Source organism: Nymphaea colorata, chromosome 8 (genome assembly GCF_008831285.2).
Source record: "Nymphaea colorata isolate Beijing-Zhang1983 chromosome 8, ASM883128v2, whole genome shotgun sequence".
Lineage (NCBI taxonomy): Eukaryota > Viridiplantae > Streptophyta > Magnoliopsida > Nymphaeales > Nymphaeaceae > Nymphaea > Nymphaea colorata.
In genome coordinates this window covers 13,030,943-13,049,342 of record NC_045145.1, presented here as the reverse complement: position 1 = coordinate 13,049,342, position 18,400 = coordinate 13,030,943, and the positions used below count along the sequence as shown (strand labels likewise).

Below are 18,400 nucleotides of genomic sequence, written 5' to 3'. Positions count from 1 at the left end.
AACAAAATTTCACCTTCAATTAGAATTGGAATGAAACTTTCAATTCTAGTATCCCTTTGATCATCTGGAACTTTGATTTTAAAATTGAAAATTATGTGTTTGATAGAGCAAGAACTAAAATTCTGAAATTGATGTATTAAAATCATTGTAACATGTGCCAAGAGAGAAGAAAAAACTTTTAAGATTCTCCACTCATAATCCTACCCATATGATAAAATCATAATTCTGAAATTTTGATTCAAGAATGACCCATCAGTAGGCCTGCTTCCTTATAAAACAAGCGATGCCAAAAAGCTTTATATGCACATGTTGGTGTGATTTCTTAGAACCTTACAGATTGCAAACGATTTAAAATTTTAATACTTCAATATATCCCCCTGAATTAAAAGGAAATCTTTAAATGCATGAGCTATAAATGATCGTGAAGGAATGTATATAGTACTGGCTGCATCTTCTCAAGAGTTAAGAATACAAGCCCACTTACTTAGAGATTTTAATATTTGCCAATATTAGCCTTAGGTGGAGGACTCAGCAATACAATAGGAAGTGAGCATCTCTGCTAACAACCTTACAGGATTTGGATATGGATCCAATAGATTTGGAACTCTATATACACACACACATATATATATACATATATATGTGTATATATGTGTGTATATATATATATATGCATACTATGACTGTCCATTCTATCATGATGTGACAGTCAAGAAAAATAAAGGAAGAAAAATATTATGTGGATGCATAAAAATTAAATGGTGGTTGGATGGGCTAAGAACTAATAGACCAACTGTGTGGTGGGTGAAAGAGAAAATGGAAAACATGGCATAAAAATTTTACAAGTCCTAAATCAAGCACGGGAGGAAAAGAAAAGAGCCGACAAAAAGCAAAAAAGATTCACGTTTAACAAAAAAAAAAATTAGTTTCAATCTGTCACCAATTTTTTACACAAAACATTTTAGTAATTGTAAACCCTTCAGGAAGATGGTCTCTTGGCTTCTTAACCATTGAAGCTTCTAGAAGAAGGCGATCTGTTCCTGTTTATCCGTGAGAAATGTGGTTGCTACCGCATCATTTTGTTGAGGAGTAATACTATTTGCACCCACCAGAAGACTTGACATTGGGGAAGTAAAAAAGAACTGGCTTTCTCAGTTTCGGGAGGCATTTCCTGTGGCCTCTCAAGCTGATGTTCTCAGTGAAACCACACCAACATGACCAAGTCCTATTGACTTCTATCATGTTTGCTGAAAGCAGTTGCAATCTATTGATTTTTTCAGATTCACTCTACTTTTGCATATGGAAAACATGACATAAAAAATATACAAGACCTAAATCAAACAAGAGAGAGAAAAAAAGAGCCGACAAAATGCAAAAGATTCATACTTGACCAAAAAAAAATATAGTTACAATCTGTCACCGATTTTAAACACTAAAACATATCGGATAATTGTTACCTTTCCTCCAAGATAACTCCTGCGGCAGATCAAGTGCAGGACATATGTAAATACTGAAAGCTTCAGCTTACGAAACAGAAAAGGTTCTGTAACATGATATAACAGCACCTCAACCACTTTAGCCCCTAGGATGGATAACATTTCCCCAAGATGGTCTCTGAGTTCCTGTGGCAGATGGAGTGCTGGACAAAAGTAAATTACCAACTTTTCAAGCTTCGAGAGGCAGGCGATCTGTTCGTTTGCATCCGTGGGACATGTTGTTGCTACTGCATCATTTTCATTTTGGTGGGTAGTAATGTCTACCAGAGACTACAGCTTGGGGAAGTATTGAAGCTCTAGGTATCTCAATTTTGAGAGGCATTGCCAGTGGCCTTCCAAGCCGATGTCCTCATAGAAATAGTTTAGGTACAATGTCTCCAGATGGGATAGACCCCACAACCATTGAGGTACCCTTTCCCAATTAGACCTCATCAACATTTGTGTCGTTCAAAACAGAGACTTGAGGGAGGGTAGAAATGTTGATACCTCTAATGGCAATGGCGATGGCTGTAGTACTGCTGAGTCTGGATCCAACCTTAACTCAATGGGGTTAGGCAGTTGCTCAAGGAATTTACAAACTTTGGAGCAGAGTCACTTGACTGTCATGCCCGGCCAGCTCCAATAGAGCATCAAGCAAGCCTTCTGTCTGCATCTTTGGACAATTCAAAAAATTTGCCTCTCTTAACCTTGGCATAGAAGTCAATGTTGTTTCCCCTAATCCATCTGCTGGCCACCCTTCCCAGTTGAGCAAACCATCCACCATCAACTCCTCAAGTAAAGGAAAGTTAACAAGAGCCTTCAAGCTATTAGGTCCGTACACCTTCAACGACTTGAGAGCAGGCATGTGATGAGGTAATTGCTCTAGGCTGCAACATTCCTCCACCTTCAACGACTCCAAGGCAGGCATGCTAGCTATTTCACATAGTGCTGGGCAATTGATGACATTTAGTACTTTCAACGGGGTAATGCTTATTAGTTTTTCTCAAAAATGGCATCTTTCTAGCTTTAGTGAATGTAGCTTGGTATACTCAGTATTCAAATGCCAAGCTGGCATCTTTCCCTTATTGGAGGTTCCAATGCCTCCACCGCACCACTTTGTTCAGAAGCCCCACCCAAAATCTGCAATAGGAGACTCAAACATTTCTCATTGCCGAACACATTTATCAAATTATCAACACATTGAATAATTCCAAACACTCCATAAAATCCTGGGTCTCATAAAGACGGAAGATCTTGGATTAATAAACTCCAACCTTAAAAAAGAAAGAAGGAAGAACGTAAAAGGGAAAAAAAGTTCAAAGAATCAGACGAACAAAAAGCACTTGAACCCTGTTTGAGTCCGATGTTCAGCAAGAGACCCAGGGGCTCGTTTCACTCCTACACATTTCCAATGTTATGAAAAATCCAGCAATGAAGTTCATTAAATTCAAGAAAAAAAAAACATAAAACAATTTCATGTCAATTGAACCAAACAAAAGAATGAATTCGAAAACGAGAAAAAAAAGAGGTCCAGCAAGCAACAATTTTACGAATACAAAGAAAAGGAAAAAGAAGAAATGGGATAGTGAGAACGATCGGTCGACAACACTAGTAAAGTAGGAAAACCAACCACGACTCATGATATCAGGAGAGAATGAAAAGAAACAGGGGTGGCCGTCGTCGCCGGGGCAGCGGTCGTTGCCGGTGGCGAAGGGAGGGGTGGAACCGATGAAAATGAAAAGAAAAATGAAAAAAGCGAAAAAAATACCGTGACCGTCGCCTCCTACCGTCTGTCGTCGCCGGTCGCCGCTGCCATCGCCGGTCGCCATTGCCATCGCCGTTCCGCCCCTGCGTTCGCCGCCCCTGCCTTCACTGCCGCTGCTCGGTGAGAGGTAAGACAGAAACCCTTAAAACTTAAAACGAAAACATGTTTTAAGTTTTAAGGGTTTCGAACTTTCCTTTTTTTTAACGTTAAAATGGTTTTAAAAGATAAAATTAAATAATCGATAAAATTAAAAATAGACATTTTTGGACTTGGTCAAATTTGACCGTGTCCAAAAAAAGATGGATATGGCCTCCGGTGCGTTGACCGTACCCGGTACGGTCAACGCCGCACTATTGGCGTACCCAAGCCCGTACCGGTACCGGGCGGGTACTCCTCCCCCGTGTAACATAGATCATAACTCAAAATGTAGCAAACGAATACATTTATAAACTCCAAAACCAAAAAAAAATTATCTTGAATATTTTTCATCATCTTCTCAATAAGCTAAAACGAAAAATCTGAAATTTAAAAAAGACAATGAGATTTAAACATATCGAAGAAAGATATTAAAATTTTAACTCATGAAAAACAAGAATTTTGAACCGACCACCTTGCAAACAACAGATAAAGAAGATAGCATTCACCTGTTGAACCTCTTGCACTTTGTAGAACAGAGAAAAGTTGTTTTCTCCCCTCCCTTGTGAATGATGTTGCCTTGCTTTTCAAATTACCACCAGTGGATAGGCCCTGCCTAGACAAAAAAAATAGGGTAATTGAACATGGGCGTACGCAATCCGAATTAGGACTTATTACTAAACATAAAGGAGTGAAAATGTGAAAGGATCTTAGAGTGTTGTGGTTCTTGGAGATAACACCATGATTGGCTCACATGGTCCTTAAAAAATAATGATATCGATATATAACTCAAGCACGAAATGTCTGCTCTAACAGGATCATTGCTTGATTTATTTTAGTGCACTGTTCTGTCAAGAGAACAATAGCAAAGGATAATGAAATAGAAGCAAAATGCAAGTGCAAAACCCTTTTTGTCCACAGGATCCATCGTACCTCTAGTTACCTCCTACATTGAATGGACTTGCTAGGTTCTATTGCAAAGAAGATCACAGAAAGAAATGCAACTAATTCTGATAAAGGATCAGGACAGAAAAAGCAGAAAAATACCAAGCTAAGCGGCTCTTCATTGGCAAGGGCATAGAAGTTTTGATGGTCTATACATCATTGGGAAACTCTTAACACTTCATAAAGGGTAAATTTAAAAGCCGCCAAGAGCATCAATGTCTACGCATGTATGCTTATTACTTATTAGGTATTTCACTTCCACCTCAACTGAAAACCAAGGTTCTTCCTAATATGAAGCATTCTCTATTTGATTTTGCTCAAGTATCTGTGTACAGCTTCAACACCATGCCTATAAGCCTTAGGTCGAAGCCAAATTAGCCAATCAATTTGCTGGGTAGTTGTTTTATTTTCATAATACTTCGTTTCCTAGGAATTTGACAGAGTTAACAGTTATTCATCTATTCACCTGCAAATTGTTGCTTAATTTGCTCTTGCTGCTGTTCTGTAGACATCTGATCATGTGATTACATGCCGCCTTTTGTGAAGACATACTTGATTGCATACATGCTAACATATAAATATTATGGCAAAAACAACAAAATTTTGATCTACACATCCGCTTAAGTTGGGACTAGCCAACAATTTCCATGAAAATACAGCAATCCCTGTTCACAGAACATTGTCCAGCCACAGTAGTTTCAAAAAGCGACTACAATGGCATCACGCCAATCCTACAACAATTTCAGATATTTTAGGGGATAGAATTTGAACAACGCTCCCTATGGTGTCTAACAGGAAAGGCTAAAGACAATCCACATGTTATTTTTGAATACCTTGGCCTCAACCCTGTCCAAGTCCACCGATTCACATGTAAAATGCTCCAAAAAAACAGAAAGAAAAAAGAAAAGTGAAAAGAAAAAGAAAGATCCTACCCCTTCAAATCTTGATAGCATTAGGGCTTTCCTATTCCCATGCTTTAACATGTAATGTGCAAACAAACTATTGGCATCTAATTAAAGAAAATGCATAATGGCATTCACAAAATATATCGTAACAGCAGCATTAGAGTGGCAGAAGAAGATGAAGATGAAGAAGGAAAAAAGAAAAAGAATTGTATAAAAATAGAGTCACGCTCAGCTGCAATATCTAGGCAGTATGAGCAGTTTCGCAACGAGGGAAACCGGGAAAGAAAGAACCATACAGTATACAGGAAAGCTTAAGATGACATAGCCAAATTGCTTCGCTTTTCTCGGAACTTTATAAGGAATGCAAAAATAAGCACCTGACGCCTCCTCGCCCACATCTTTGCATAAATAGAGGAACAATAAATATCAAGGACTTACAAATGTAAAAATAATAATAATAATAATAATAATAATTTCAATGTGACGCAAATGCAATAATATGATCACCAAAAGATAGTTTTCACAAACTGTCAATGTGACTTGGAGAATTAGCACGCCATCTTTGGCCCCTCAAGCACTTCTCAGCCAGAAATCGCACTTGATGCTTGTTCCCTTATATCCTGAGTCAGGAAGCCCAAAACAATAAGCATTTGATAAAGCAAAACACGTGAAACTATTCAGGTTTAAATCACAAAATCCCCAAAACGATCTCAAGGTAATGTGAAAAAAGAAAAGCTCCATGTATCAAATTCTTGATAAAAAGAGAGAGAGAGAGGGAGGGAGACCGAACTGGGAAAGCACCAAATGCAAGAAGAAGAACTACAAATAAAAGACAAAACATTCAGAAACAGAAGACAGCATAAAGGAGCGGGTGACTCTACATTAACGGAGGATATCAATAAGTACAGCATCAACGGCTACTGCGAACCAGAAATCGAACGACTGGTGGAGAAGAGGAGGAGGTAGAAGAAGACGAGAAGGGCAGTGGAAGTAGAGAAGGATGGAAACGCAGCCCCGTGCAGAAGCCCTGCTCTCTCGTGCTCCCTTTCTCACTCTTTCATCCTCCATCTCCCTCTCTTTGTCTCTCGTTCTCTCCCTCGCACTCTCTTCCTTCCTGCAGCTGGGTTGGGTTGGGTTTTGCGGGTTGAATTTGAGTATGAGTTAGATTGAACCGAATTAAAATAGGCAATTAAGAATTTTCAATTTTTTAATATACATTTTTTTCAATTAATGACGATGGTTACATGCACTGCTCGATCCACATAATGGATGCCAAAAGATTATGCACCAGAATATATAATTACCATGATACTCCTGTCAGTAAACCCATGAGTCATACTCACATATAATACTCATGTCAGTAAACCCATGAGTCATACTCACATTGGCGGATGATCGGGTCAACAAGTTAACTGGTTGACTTGGAGAATTGACTCAGTCGAGTTTTAAAATAACCATAACGTAAATCATTGATGCTGAATTAAGCGAGTCAAAGTAGAGTCAAGTCGAATAAGGAGACCAGGATAATCTTCCTGACTCATGGCTAGGATTCGTAGCGATCTTAGTTTGAGTGATTCCCAGTGTAACCCGACGATATGATAGAAAGGAAGTCCCCTGAGAAAACAGTTAAAAGAAAAGATTTTCTTTTTGAAAAATCTTCAAAATACTCAACTCTTACTTTTTTTTTGTTTCAAGTACATGTTTGTTGCGTGCACCACCAACTCACTTTTACTTAGTAGACATGAGATGTTGAAATTGAGCTCTTAAATTTCTATTAACAGTCATTTGTGAGAGGGTGTTTGATAGCCTTAGATATGAAACCCAAAGGAATTTGAGATCATTGATAAATCTCATTGATTTAATGTCAAACCTTCCTCTCATCCCCTACAGTTCTAACCATAAACCGAGGGATCTCAAATCCTCTTTTCATACAGTGGTAAAATCTTGTGTTTGTTTATATTAAAGGAATCGGTGTCTCCACTTTCTCTGGCAATTTTTGTGGTTGGTGGTGCTTAAATGCCACTAAAGGTCATATATCTTGTTGCGAAGGTTATCAAATACACCCTATAAGGAAGGGCTTGATAACATCAGATTTAAGACCGTCGGGATTTGAAAACTGTGAATTTAAAATCAAACTCTCCCTAGGTCCCCCCTCTGATCTTTAAGTCCGACGTTCTCAATGTAAAGAAAGCAAAGTAAAGAACTTACTATGGATCTTTAAAGATCTGACCTAAAATCCTTACTTTGATAAACCATGAACCTTTTGCCGCATCAGCAGAAACATGCCATATCAGGTCCTTGCATCTTAAATCAACGGCCCCTTTACTACAAATTTAATATGAAAGAAAGAGAGAGAGTACCCAAAAGAGTTGCTAGATCCAATATGCCTAGGCCCTTGGATTTAAAGTATTTTAGTGCTTCCTCCCATGTGATGGAAGGGTCAACAAGGTCGACGGGTTTCTTGCAACTTGGTCTTCTGCTCTCCCTTCTTCCAGTGAACACTGGATAGGCAGGGGCACCTGACTTCACACATTCTACAACAAGCCACCAAAAAAAAAGGACAGTCAACTAAAAGTTTATTAAAATGTAATTAAAGGACATGAAATTGATCGCTCAGTGGCCTTTTAGTTTCGCCAACTTCCTGATCTTTTAAGTTCTATGAACAGATTGCTCAGGCCTCTCTTGTTGGTAGTTGTGATCGAGTAAAAGACAAATGCATAGTTAATCTAGAAATTGAATTAGCCTCTCTTCAAATTAATTTATAGCTAGGTAAAAGGTGGGTCTTCAAATTAAGATGTTTTTATTTATGCTAATCATATTGAACCCCCTTACGTCTTTTTCCTTATCCCTGGGGTTTAGGATTGCTTTGGTATATACAACTGGTCATACGAGCTCTGGTCATTTGGTAGGGGTAGTGAGCTAAACACAGTGGTATCAAAAATATGGGTCCAGTGCAGGGACAAAGCCAGAACTTTTTCATGAGGATGATCAAATTAAAGTTTCTAAATTTTAACATTGACCAAAATATCAGTTTTCAAAATTTTTATATATGACAAGTGATTTTTCTTTTTTTGCAATTTACATGTAATTTTTGGAGTTTTTTTTTGAGATGGAGTCAGGGCCCTTGCAGTCCCTAACCTAGCTCTACTCCTAGTCCAATGGTAAACCCGGTTGGAATTGGTAGCTGACTCAACAGCGTGTTTGACCAGGGGCGAAGCCAGAAATTTTTGTTTACAGGGTACTAAATATATAGGTAACAAAATTTTCAATTAGCCTTGAGATAGTGACCCAAGACTTGTGGGGCTGATCTATATAATTGAATTCAAATCTACCCAAAACCAATTATTAAAAACAAGGTTTTAGAGTGGTGCTCTTAGGGACTTACACCCCACACAACCCACACCTACCTTTGCCCATGCACCGAACATGCAATCACTTCCCAAATATTCTTTTAAAACAAGAATTTTGATTTTGATTAATTAATTTTATGTATTATTTATTTATGTTTTTTATAAAATAAATAAGCTGAATCGCTGAATTGGCAGCTAATCAGTCGATTTAATTCATTAACCAATTTTCAGAACACTGGTTAAAAGAATACAACAAATTAGTTTGAATCCTGCTAGTATACGGCGGACAGCAAATTATTGCTATTAATGTCCCAGATTCGAAGCTAGCTGGAGCTAGGGACTTTAAATGGCGTTTGGATGATACCTGAAAACTTATCTTTTAGAGGTAAAAACACGATTTCACTTTCAAAAAATAGTTTCATGACATCTGGATGCCACAAAAGATGATTTTGTCAAAACTAGTTTTTAGTAAACCATTTTATAATTGGGAGTGAAGAACATGATACTACCCATTGTTCACAAAAAATTGTGTTTTGGTTATATTATCTAAACACAAAAACCAGTTTGTTAAAACTGATTTAAAAAACAACTTTTAAAAAACTAGTTTTCATAAAACTCTTTTTTCTTAGTGTAGTCAAAATGCTACCAATCTCAAAGTAGTTTTACAGCTGACGTTTGATCAGTGAAGTTAAATGTTTTCCTTAATAAAAAAAGTCACGTGAATAATAACAATAACAATAGCAATAATATTTAAATACTGTAGAAATGAAAAAGCAAAAGATGCCCAATTAAATAAACTCGGTAAACTGAGTTTAAGCTTGAGTTGGACTCGTTTTAGTTCGTGTTACTTGGTTTACATAATTTTTTTAATGAAAATGAAGACACAAAAGATGTTTAAATCCGTCAAAATTACCAACACACTCTTAAAAATTAAGAACTAGGGAAGACACAAGCCAAGACCATGTAAACCAGTTGAGCTCATGTAACTCAGACTCCTTTATAACTCAAATTTTAAGTCAAGTTCAAACTCGATTACACAAGCAAGTTTGATTAGATCCTGAATTGACTTGACATCATTAGTTATAAGCAGGGTTGGCGCCAGCAGGGGGCCCTAGCGTCCCCTCAAATTTTTTCTTTTTTAAAAGATACTCATAATATTTTAAAAAATTTATGTATCTTATATACAAATTTTAAAAAATAATATTTCAACCTTATCAAAATTTGGAAACTATATTTGAGCGTCACCCCTTAAGCAATGATAACAATAATAGAAAATAGTAATAATAATGAAATGAAAGGCAGAGGAGGGATCGAAGACGGACGAAGGAAGCTGCGCCCCGGCAGCAAAGTTGAGGATGTCAGAGCAGGAGTCCGGAGACAACACCAGGGCACAGTGCCTCCACCACCCTCTTGATCCTGTCGATCAGCTCGAATCCCCTCAGCCCCTCATTCTGAGGAACCGTCTTCTCCGAGTACTCCCCGTCCAACAGTATCGACGCATCGCACCCCTGCAGCGGCCAAAGATTACTCATCCAAGTTGCAGTGAGATCGAGAAAGAGAGACACAGAGAAAGATAACTGTTAATTACAGTGACGAAGCAGTCGGACTAGAGGAGGTGGAGGAGGGCAGGGGTGATGGAAGGGTCTTTCACCCAAGTCTTGTTCACCATGTGTTTCACGTACGCCTCCACGTAGTTGCATGTGTTGTTTATCTTGTAGAAGTGAAGGACCGTGCCGGCCGGCGACTTCAGCAATTGGCCCTCCACCGTTGCCACGCCAACGCCGCCGGGCAACGACGTCCCCCCACCCGCTTATCAGTAGCAGCAGAGGCAACGCCGCCACGGCCACCGTCCTTTTGCAACCCATCTCTTCGTTACGGATACGAGTTGCAGGCAAGCTAGCGGCCTTCTTGATGAAGGCCATCATCTTAAATAGAACCGCACTTAGCCGGCGGCGAGGGACCTCGTGTGTTTGAAGCGGATTGAACGCAACGAGGCGGAGAAAATTAATCTAACTTCTTGCGGGAGGAAGTACAGCTGCGATTAATGCATAGTGTATGACAGTATGAGAATAATTAATAAGGGCGAGCAGGAGGAAGAATGGGATTTAAAGAAGGGGAGATCTATCGTTTAACAAGGCTTGGAGGACGCATCTTTTAACCTGACATCGTGAACTATTATTGCTTTCGACCATCAATACATGCGGTATTAAGTCAGATGAATACTTCAGTGATATCTTGCACATGCATGCATCTACTTTACATGTAAAGTGGATATTTAGACACACTTGGATATCTTTTAAACTAAAACAAATCCAACTAATTTAATTTGATTTGATTTAGTTTGTTTTTAACTCTGTTTCTAGTCTTTTTTTTTTTGAAATTTATTGTTCATTAACATTAACATCTAATGTTTTTATCTATATCTCTTATTTAAATGTTTGATTTTATTTTGATATTATGTATTATATATATATATACTATGCCACATTACATACCCACATTTTCTAAAGCTGTCATACTCGTACTCGTACCCTCATCTTTATACTTTATACATTAATCAAAACCCATTAGCTGGGCGCCAGGCCGGGCCGCCACTGGGCATCGGGGCCCGAGCCTAGGAAAAAGGGACCCCCTGGCCGGGGGGCCATAATTGGGTTTTTTTTATTAATTTTTATATATAGTTATTATATTTTATTGGTTGATGAGGTATTGGTTGCCTTCACTTTAACACAAAACATTCCATATAGAAGGAAATTAAGAAGGAAGAATTGCCTTGCTTGACTTGGGCGATTTCTTAATTTCATGGTTTTGATGCTTAAGGGAGCAGGCTGAAAGCTCCATGCTAGCTGGAGCAAGCTCTTTCATTGATTATCCTCATTCAGAGGGAAAGTGATTCCCTACGCTTGATTTCCTCCATCTGCATGTGCTTGCATGGAAAGAAGTGCGACGCATTAATTGAAGTTCAAAGGTCAACGCTTGCCATGAAATTTTCGGTGGGACACTGCTTTCACCAGTGGGCTTTGTTCTCATGTACTTAATCAGAGTTCATTCATTGAAGGGTTTTTTTTTTATGATATATAATAAACGACGAGAAAATTAACTTCTCTTCTAGTGAAAAGATCAGAAAGATATGAACTTATTATTACGGGAAGAAAATTGATCACCATCAATTTTGTGTATAATAATAGCAATTTGACTATATCACATTATCACATGCCAACGCTCCATTCCCCAAATCCTCGCCCAAAATCCATAGACACATAAGAAATAGAGTTGTGGGGACAACTCAAGATTTTTTATAATGAAATGTATTTTTTAGCCTTTTGCTTTTTACAATTTCCTTTTTATCTTTAAAATCTCTTTTATTAAAAACATTTGATCATTACACACCATTGTGGATGAATGCATACCAGTTTGGCGCCACAGCATGACGGTCGACTTTGCCGGGCACACCCTCACAATTCCTCTATTCTCATTGACCAGTTACAGCAATAGCATTATTACAGGGTTCTACTACATAGAGTAAAGTTCTGTAGTAAATAATACGGCAGAAGGTGACTATGTGTTGGAAACTCACATCCAGACTTCCTGTTTTGGAGAGAGAGAGAGAGAGAGAGAGAGAGTATCCCCATGCAACAGCATCCAGCATGTTTCCATGCATGATCTCAACCATCATCTACGCTGAAGCCCAGTTCTCCGTGCCACCTACTGGAATTAGAAGGCAAAATTGCCAATTGATCCACATTTTCATTGTCCTGTAGGTGATGGAGGAATCTTGGCAATCTCAACCAAGTACTTATGCAGAGCTTGAGGTCTTGAGAAGAATGGGGAGTGATCACTGCCCTTAAGCCGGAAAACTTGTTCTGGAGGGTTTGACTTGGTCATGTTCTGCTGCAAAGGGAGAGATATGGCGTTGTCTTCAGGGGTCTCTATGAAGAAACGCCTAACTGAACCATATTTCTCAGTAGTAAGACAGAGCTTCTCTAAAATTGGTGCAAAAGGCATCGGCCGCATTGACACTGAAGCCAGTGCAACATCCTGCACAAGAACCAAGTAAGCAAATATTGACTAATTTAGTTCACCTGATACCATTAGGAACAACCAAACATTTGACCAACAACCTAGATATTTATGGCAGATTTAAGATTACGGACATCATGATTGCTAGAAATCCATGTACATCTATTTCTTGCCTATATATATTAGCATTAAGAAACAGTCATCTCCTTCAAGAAAAGGGTGTTGGTGCAAAACAAGACCAACATCACAGAAAAGAGTAGGGTCAAGAACCACCAAACTTCTGCTGGAGGCAAGAATAGATTCTCATAACCATCTATAGCTGTCCATCACTTGGCCAAGTTGGCTATAGAACCGTTGCCTTGAGCTATGTTGTTTACTCTTGACAATCCTCCTCAACTGCGCCTTCTTTAAGAATCACTCAGAAACATAGAAGGAAGAAGATGTTTCCGGTGAAAAAGTGTATACCTTGGAAGGACTCTGGTTAAACAACAATTCCCTCAACAAAGACTTGTCCAGATCAATAGCAGTTGGTGGCTGATCATTACCATTTGCATACGAGAATATCTGAGCCTGCCGCATCAGATCATTATGACCTACCTGAAATGGCAAATCATATTATAGAATGATCAAAAGCATTATATACTAAAGGATAGGCATCAGAAAGAGCATGTGGATGAGTATCTGCATTTTACAACAAGAAGAGAATTTTGAATGCTATTTGGAACTTTATGTATGTATAGAATGACCATCCGGAATGCCAAATAATAAGAAATAAGGGCATGCAGGAGTCGTATTCTATATTTATGCATGTGATGAGATAAAAAAAAAAAACCCTTAAGAATGTATCAATTGGATATCAGGTAAATCAACAGTCAAATATCGTGGGTATGTAGTAAAAATCCTGACTATTGGGGTTTAGCCAGATGCCAACCAACTAGTCACACACCATAAGATGGTTAGAAGAACTCTAGTGGATGCATTAACCCTGTGGCTATTGAGAACAAGCTTTTCTGTTTTTCTCAAGTGACAATGCAACAAACAGACCTCTTCAGAGAACATATCCAAGGTGTTTTGCCCATTTGTCAACATTGCTGCAGAAACAAAAACAGCCTTTGCAATCTTGCATGGAAAAGCCTCCATGGCGTATGATATGCAAGTGCCTCCAAAATCATGGCCTACTAAAATCACCTGCATAAGCAGTTTGCAGAATGAGTTAAAATGTTATAGTATCCAAGTTTACACATGCTTAAAGGAAATGCCCTGTGAATGATAAAATCTGAATTATGTTAAATGATATTTTAATTCATGACCAAACTAATGACTCCAAGAAAGTCAGTTGGTCACTTGGATTATCATGTCAAACTGTTACGATTTTCAAAATTGTAGACAGGGAAGATCATTATATTAAAAAAAGGGGTGCTTGATGAACTTCGGCTTTTAAAGGCACATATTTGAGAGACATCATCTACTTCAAGTATGTGTGCATCTGGACTGAACTACCCACCTCACCTATGCAAAATTAACTTGAGATCTCAAATAGCAAGTCATTCAATGTGGATTTTCCTTTTTGTTTCAGTATGATTCAGACTGCCTTCCCATTGCCACAAGATCCAACACCCAGTCAAATTTTCATTGTTTGCCAGTTGTATTCAAATGCCCTGAAGTAATCCCACGCGGATCTGAATGCCTTGCCATTGCCATTGTTACAGATATAACACAATTACTTCAGATCCACTGGTTAACAATGGTACTCAAAGGACCAGAAGTAAGACCAGAAAGCAAGAACTCTCGTGGAACTTCGCCAATATTTCAGTTTGATGACCTGCGTTTGCCAGATATCTTTTTCCCTCGGCTTTTGCTGAACACTTGAGCAACAGTCTTTTTCTGGCTTCCTTCATGCATCTCTTTCTGAGAAACGTTCAATAACTAAGCATAACAGCATGCAAAGCTTCTTTTTCCATGGATGGGAACACAAGATTTTATGCACTCAAGTTAAACAAAGAGGTAATTCGAGGAATTTACTTGGAAATAATGGACAACGTATTTCTAGAACAAAACTAACAAACATATTATCTAGAAAAATTTACTGATGCAGGTCTCATGATAAAAAGGGACGTTCGTAGGCCGTAGCAGTTGCCACGATAGGATGGTTTATCCTGCAACAGAAAATGGTGTGAGGAAATCTGAGAAAGGCAACCAACCTTCTCCCCATCTCCAAGCTTTTCAAGAAAATCAGTAAGTGGCGTCACATACTGAGAAAGGTTCATAATGTTGTTTGAGTTAAAAAAATCTACTCCTGAGCCAGTTAGGTCAATAGCAGTGACCTTGAATGCAGCTTCTTCAAGAAGAGCTATGGTTTTATACCAACACCAGGCACCAAAACCGCCCCCATGAACAAGCACAAATTTGTTCGTCTCTAATTCATCCATCTTGACACCCTGTTTAGGACAAAAGTAAAAGAAACAAGATTGTAAGGATGGAAGGTAAGAAGATAAGAGAAACAGAAAATATATGCAATCAATGCCAGGAAATTCATCATATCGAACAATTCTATCATTTTCATTTGAAGGATATGATCATTCTCACTAGTTTTCTCTAGGCTTTGTATCCTCTTCTTATTCGAGTCGCTCAAGTAGTATGAACTCGATATCTCCGTCTCGTCAGACGCACAGATGGGAAGCATATAAGGGTTTAAAGACCCATGGTGGACGTACAACAAGAGAGACATGACATGCCTAAGTTTCGGGTTGACAAAAAAGCATAAAGAAGTTGAAAATTTTCAACTTCAGTTTATTCCACAAGTCCATTGCCAATGAACGTAGTCCTTTATAGTCATTCTTTCCTCTTTGTCTAGAGGAAACTATTCATGCATACACATATAACTCTCCAGAGGGGAAAAAGGGACCACGATGGGTGTAAGTTATATAAGGTAGGTTACACAAGAGCTGTTAAATAGTTTATTTGACCTTTTCTTTCCCCTCTTCAAGTGATCAAATTCAGCCATCAAAGCCAACAAATCTGTTCCATTAAACAGATGTGTGTTGCTTAGCTGCTCTGTTTTGCATACCCATCTGTATTCCCACTTCACTAGTAGCTATTGTCAGGAGAACGACAAGATTACGACAATTGACAAAAAGGAAATTTTATTTTGGGACCTCCTTTTTGCCATAATTTCAAATGAAGGCGTTATGAATCTGCCATTTCCTATATGCTTCCCTTTTGCTGACAACTGCCAAAAAAGGAGTCTCCAGCGAAGGGTCCAAAGCCGCAAAGTTTACTCCTTTCAGCACCCGTTTTAAACTTCAACAATGTGCTTTTATTTTTATTGTTAAAAGAACATCCAGCATTATGGTAAAGTAAAACAATGTGGTTTAAATTTTATTTTAAAAGACATCATTGCCAGTTTCTTAAGTGATATTATAACCATAGTCACAAATAACGTCTTGAAATTTTAAACGGTGAGGTTTTTCGTTAATATAATACGATTCTACGACGAGTTTGAAAAAACGAGAAAAATATGGTAATTTTTTAAAAATTTTACAAAACTAAAAATAAGAAAATAATATAAGTGAGAAACTAATAACACAAACATCAAAAGATAAGTAGATTTGCAACAAATAAAAAATAGAAAATGAAAAAAAAAACTATGGCATTAAAAAATTGAAAAATGAAAAAAGTGAAAAAGAAGTGAAAAAATGCGAAAAAACTTGCTAAAAACGTGTTTTTTTAATTTTTTTTTCAAAAAAACTTTTTTTTAGTTTTAAACAGTCATTTAATTTATCGTATTTTTTCACATTTTTTTTCGAAAAAAACACGTTTTCTGTAACCATGATTTTAACTAAGGTTAAAAATGGTCATTTGAAGTGAAAAAGTGGGTTTCATTTGAGAACAGGTTATATGTTAAGCCCTAACATGAAACCAGTGGGGGACGGAACTCACATAACATGATATGATGAAATGGTGAAGCCCCCTCACAAGGGTAAAAATGAAATTAAAAAAATGTCCCCTTATAAAAACATGAAAATACCGTCCAGCAAAAAGGTGGAACATGTGTTTTGTGTTGGCTGCCTAACACGGAAAACGATCCCCTAAAACTGATGCAGTGTTATGAAAAGTAAGAATGCGGTGCCTATATTTGAGATTATGGCCAACAGATTGTCTCCTGAATGAAAAATTTTCCCTTCCTTCAGTTATTAATAAAGTTGGGGCGACGGGCTTTCGGGCATTGGGCCAGTCTCCGACGTTAAAGTCTCAGGTGGGCCCGACAACATTTTGGGCCCGGCCTAACTCGGAACCATGGTACATTAATATGTATATCTATATATATATATATAATATTTATATATTAAATTATATTATTTTATATATATTTTTATTATAAACAAGTTTTTTTTTTTCCTTTGGAAGGTACTTGAATCATTTCAAAAACGATTAATACGATTTTCACTAACGAATTTAAACGGTGTCCAGGTTGAGATGCTTCCGAGAAGAAAAAAAAATCGTTCGATAAGGCATAAAGAATGTGTCCATGGCCCACAACAAAAAAGCTAGAGGAGTGGAAACCGAAGAAAAGGGAAAAAACAAAAGAGGAACATGCATGAATCATGACTACTACTACTACCAAGTAACGTGACAGCCAAAGGTGCAAATAGAAGTTTGATATGTTCACGGTGTCACGCGCGCATTATGGCTTATAAGCTAAAATAATTTGTAAATCTGAAAATCGGAATGGATTCAAAGGGATAAAGAAGGAAGCTGTTGAAGCAAGAAAATGATCTCGACTAAAACGCGCATGAGAATGATCCGAAGTCGTCTGAGATTCAACAAACTAGACAAATCAGAGGCGCAGATCGTTCGAGAACAATGGCGAAGAGTTTTCGGCACGAAATCAAAACAAACTCAAAGCAATAGCTCAAGGGAAAAACAGGAGAAGGAGAAAAGGGGTTTGGACTGGCCTGATTAAGGAGATGCTGAGGCTGGAGCAGGGGATCGGCGACGGACCTAGGGCGAGAGCTCGCGCACCTCGGGAGCACGATCTTGCCGCCGGAAGCGGCTGGCGGAGGGTACCGGAGCGAGGACGATCGGTCAAAGGGGAGGACGAGGGTGCCGTTGCTCCGTTGGCCGCCCTGGTGTTGCTGCAGAAGGAGGGAGGCGATCGCCAGCGTCTCGTCGGCCTTTCCCTTTCTCCACCTGGAGCTCGACCCGGACGAGAGCCTCGCCTCCTGCGATTGCGCTGGACGGCCGTGCGCCTTCCTCCTCCGCCTCCTCCTCTCTTCGTCCTCGTCGTCCTCTTCCTCTCTCACCGAGAAGCAACTCGACAGATTGCCCATGGCTGGCTATACGAGAGAGACGGTAGCGAGCAGCAGAAGGAGGAGGACAATGTAGTTGACGACGAAGATACAGCAGAGGCCAGAAGCGATCTGCCGGGGGATTTTATTTTCCCGCTGCCTGGTGGGACGGTCCAAACACTGAGCCTTCCTTGTACGTAGAGCTTTTCATGGAATTTATGAGGTGGATCCGATAGTTAAAGCAGTCATGCAATGGGTTGGATCACCTAAGATCTTGTCAGACATCGAGATTTTTAGTTGACCCAGGTGGTAATTTTGGATCTTGGATCAAGAGATCTTATTTGGATTTTGAAGTTTGTATTTTTTTTTCTGACGTGCAAATTGAAACTAACCAAAGCAACACCACAAGGCGCCAAAAGTCGGTCATGTATCACCTGTTGGGTTGTTTGGTAGTAAGGACACTTTGTTATTATCGCTCAAATCTTTAAGTAGATTTATGAAATACTAAAACTAATGA

The 18,400-nt window shown here is 38.7% G+C and overlaps 1 protein-coding gene and 1 long non-coding RNA gene across 7 annotated transcripts; both read right to left on the bottom strand.

The window, feature by feature from the left end:
- Positions 1–1,370: 1,370 nt before the first annotated feature.
- On the bottom strand, positions 1,371–6,355 carry LOC116258589 (uncharacterized). 4 transcript variants are annotated; one of them, XR_007574024.1, is made up of 6 exons: positions 6,107–6,355; positions 5,733–5,845; positions 5,522–5,623; positions 3,885–3,991; positions 3,244–3,342; positions 1,371–2,615 (listed from the first exon to the last, which is right to left on the bottom strand). It is a non-coding gene; the product is annotated as an uncharacterized LOC116258589 (long non-coding RNA). The 4 variants fall into 4 exon arrangements; XR_007574025.1 differs by having other exon boundaries at positions 3,885–3,987; XR_004173768.2 differs by lacking the exon at positions 3,244–3,342.
- Positions 6,356–12,050: 5,695 nt separating this feature from the next.
- LOC116259022 (putative methylesterase 11, chloroplastic) lies at positions 12,051–18,093 on the bottom strand. Of its 3 annotated transcripts, none has more exons than XM_031636613.2 (5): positions 17,551–18,091; positions 14,920–15,033; positions 13,640–13,783; positions 13,061–13,192; positions 12,051–12,613 (listed from the first exon to the last, which is right to left on the bottom strand). In XM_031636613.2, the coding sequence occupies exons 1-5, from the start codon at positions 17,923–17,925 to the stop codon at positions 12,323–12,325; spliced, it is 1,056 nt and encodes a 351-aa protein (XP_031492473.1). In that variant the 5' UTR covers positions 17,926–18,091; the 3' UTR covers positions 12,051–12,322. The 3 variants fall into 3 exon arrangements, with proteins under 3 accessions (XP_031492473.1, XP_031492472.1, XP_031492474.1); XM_031636612.2 differs by having other exon boundaries at positions 14,797–15,033; positions 17,551–18,090; XM_031636614.2 differs by lacking the exon at positions 13,640–13,783 and having other exon boundaries at positions 14,797–15,033; positions 17,551–18,093.
- Between the last annotated feature and the right edge of the window lie 307 nt (positions 18,094–18,400).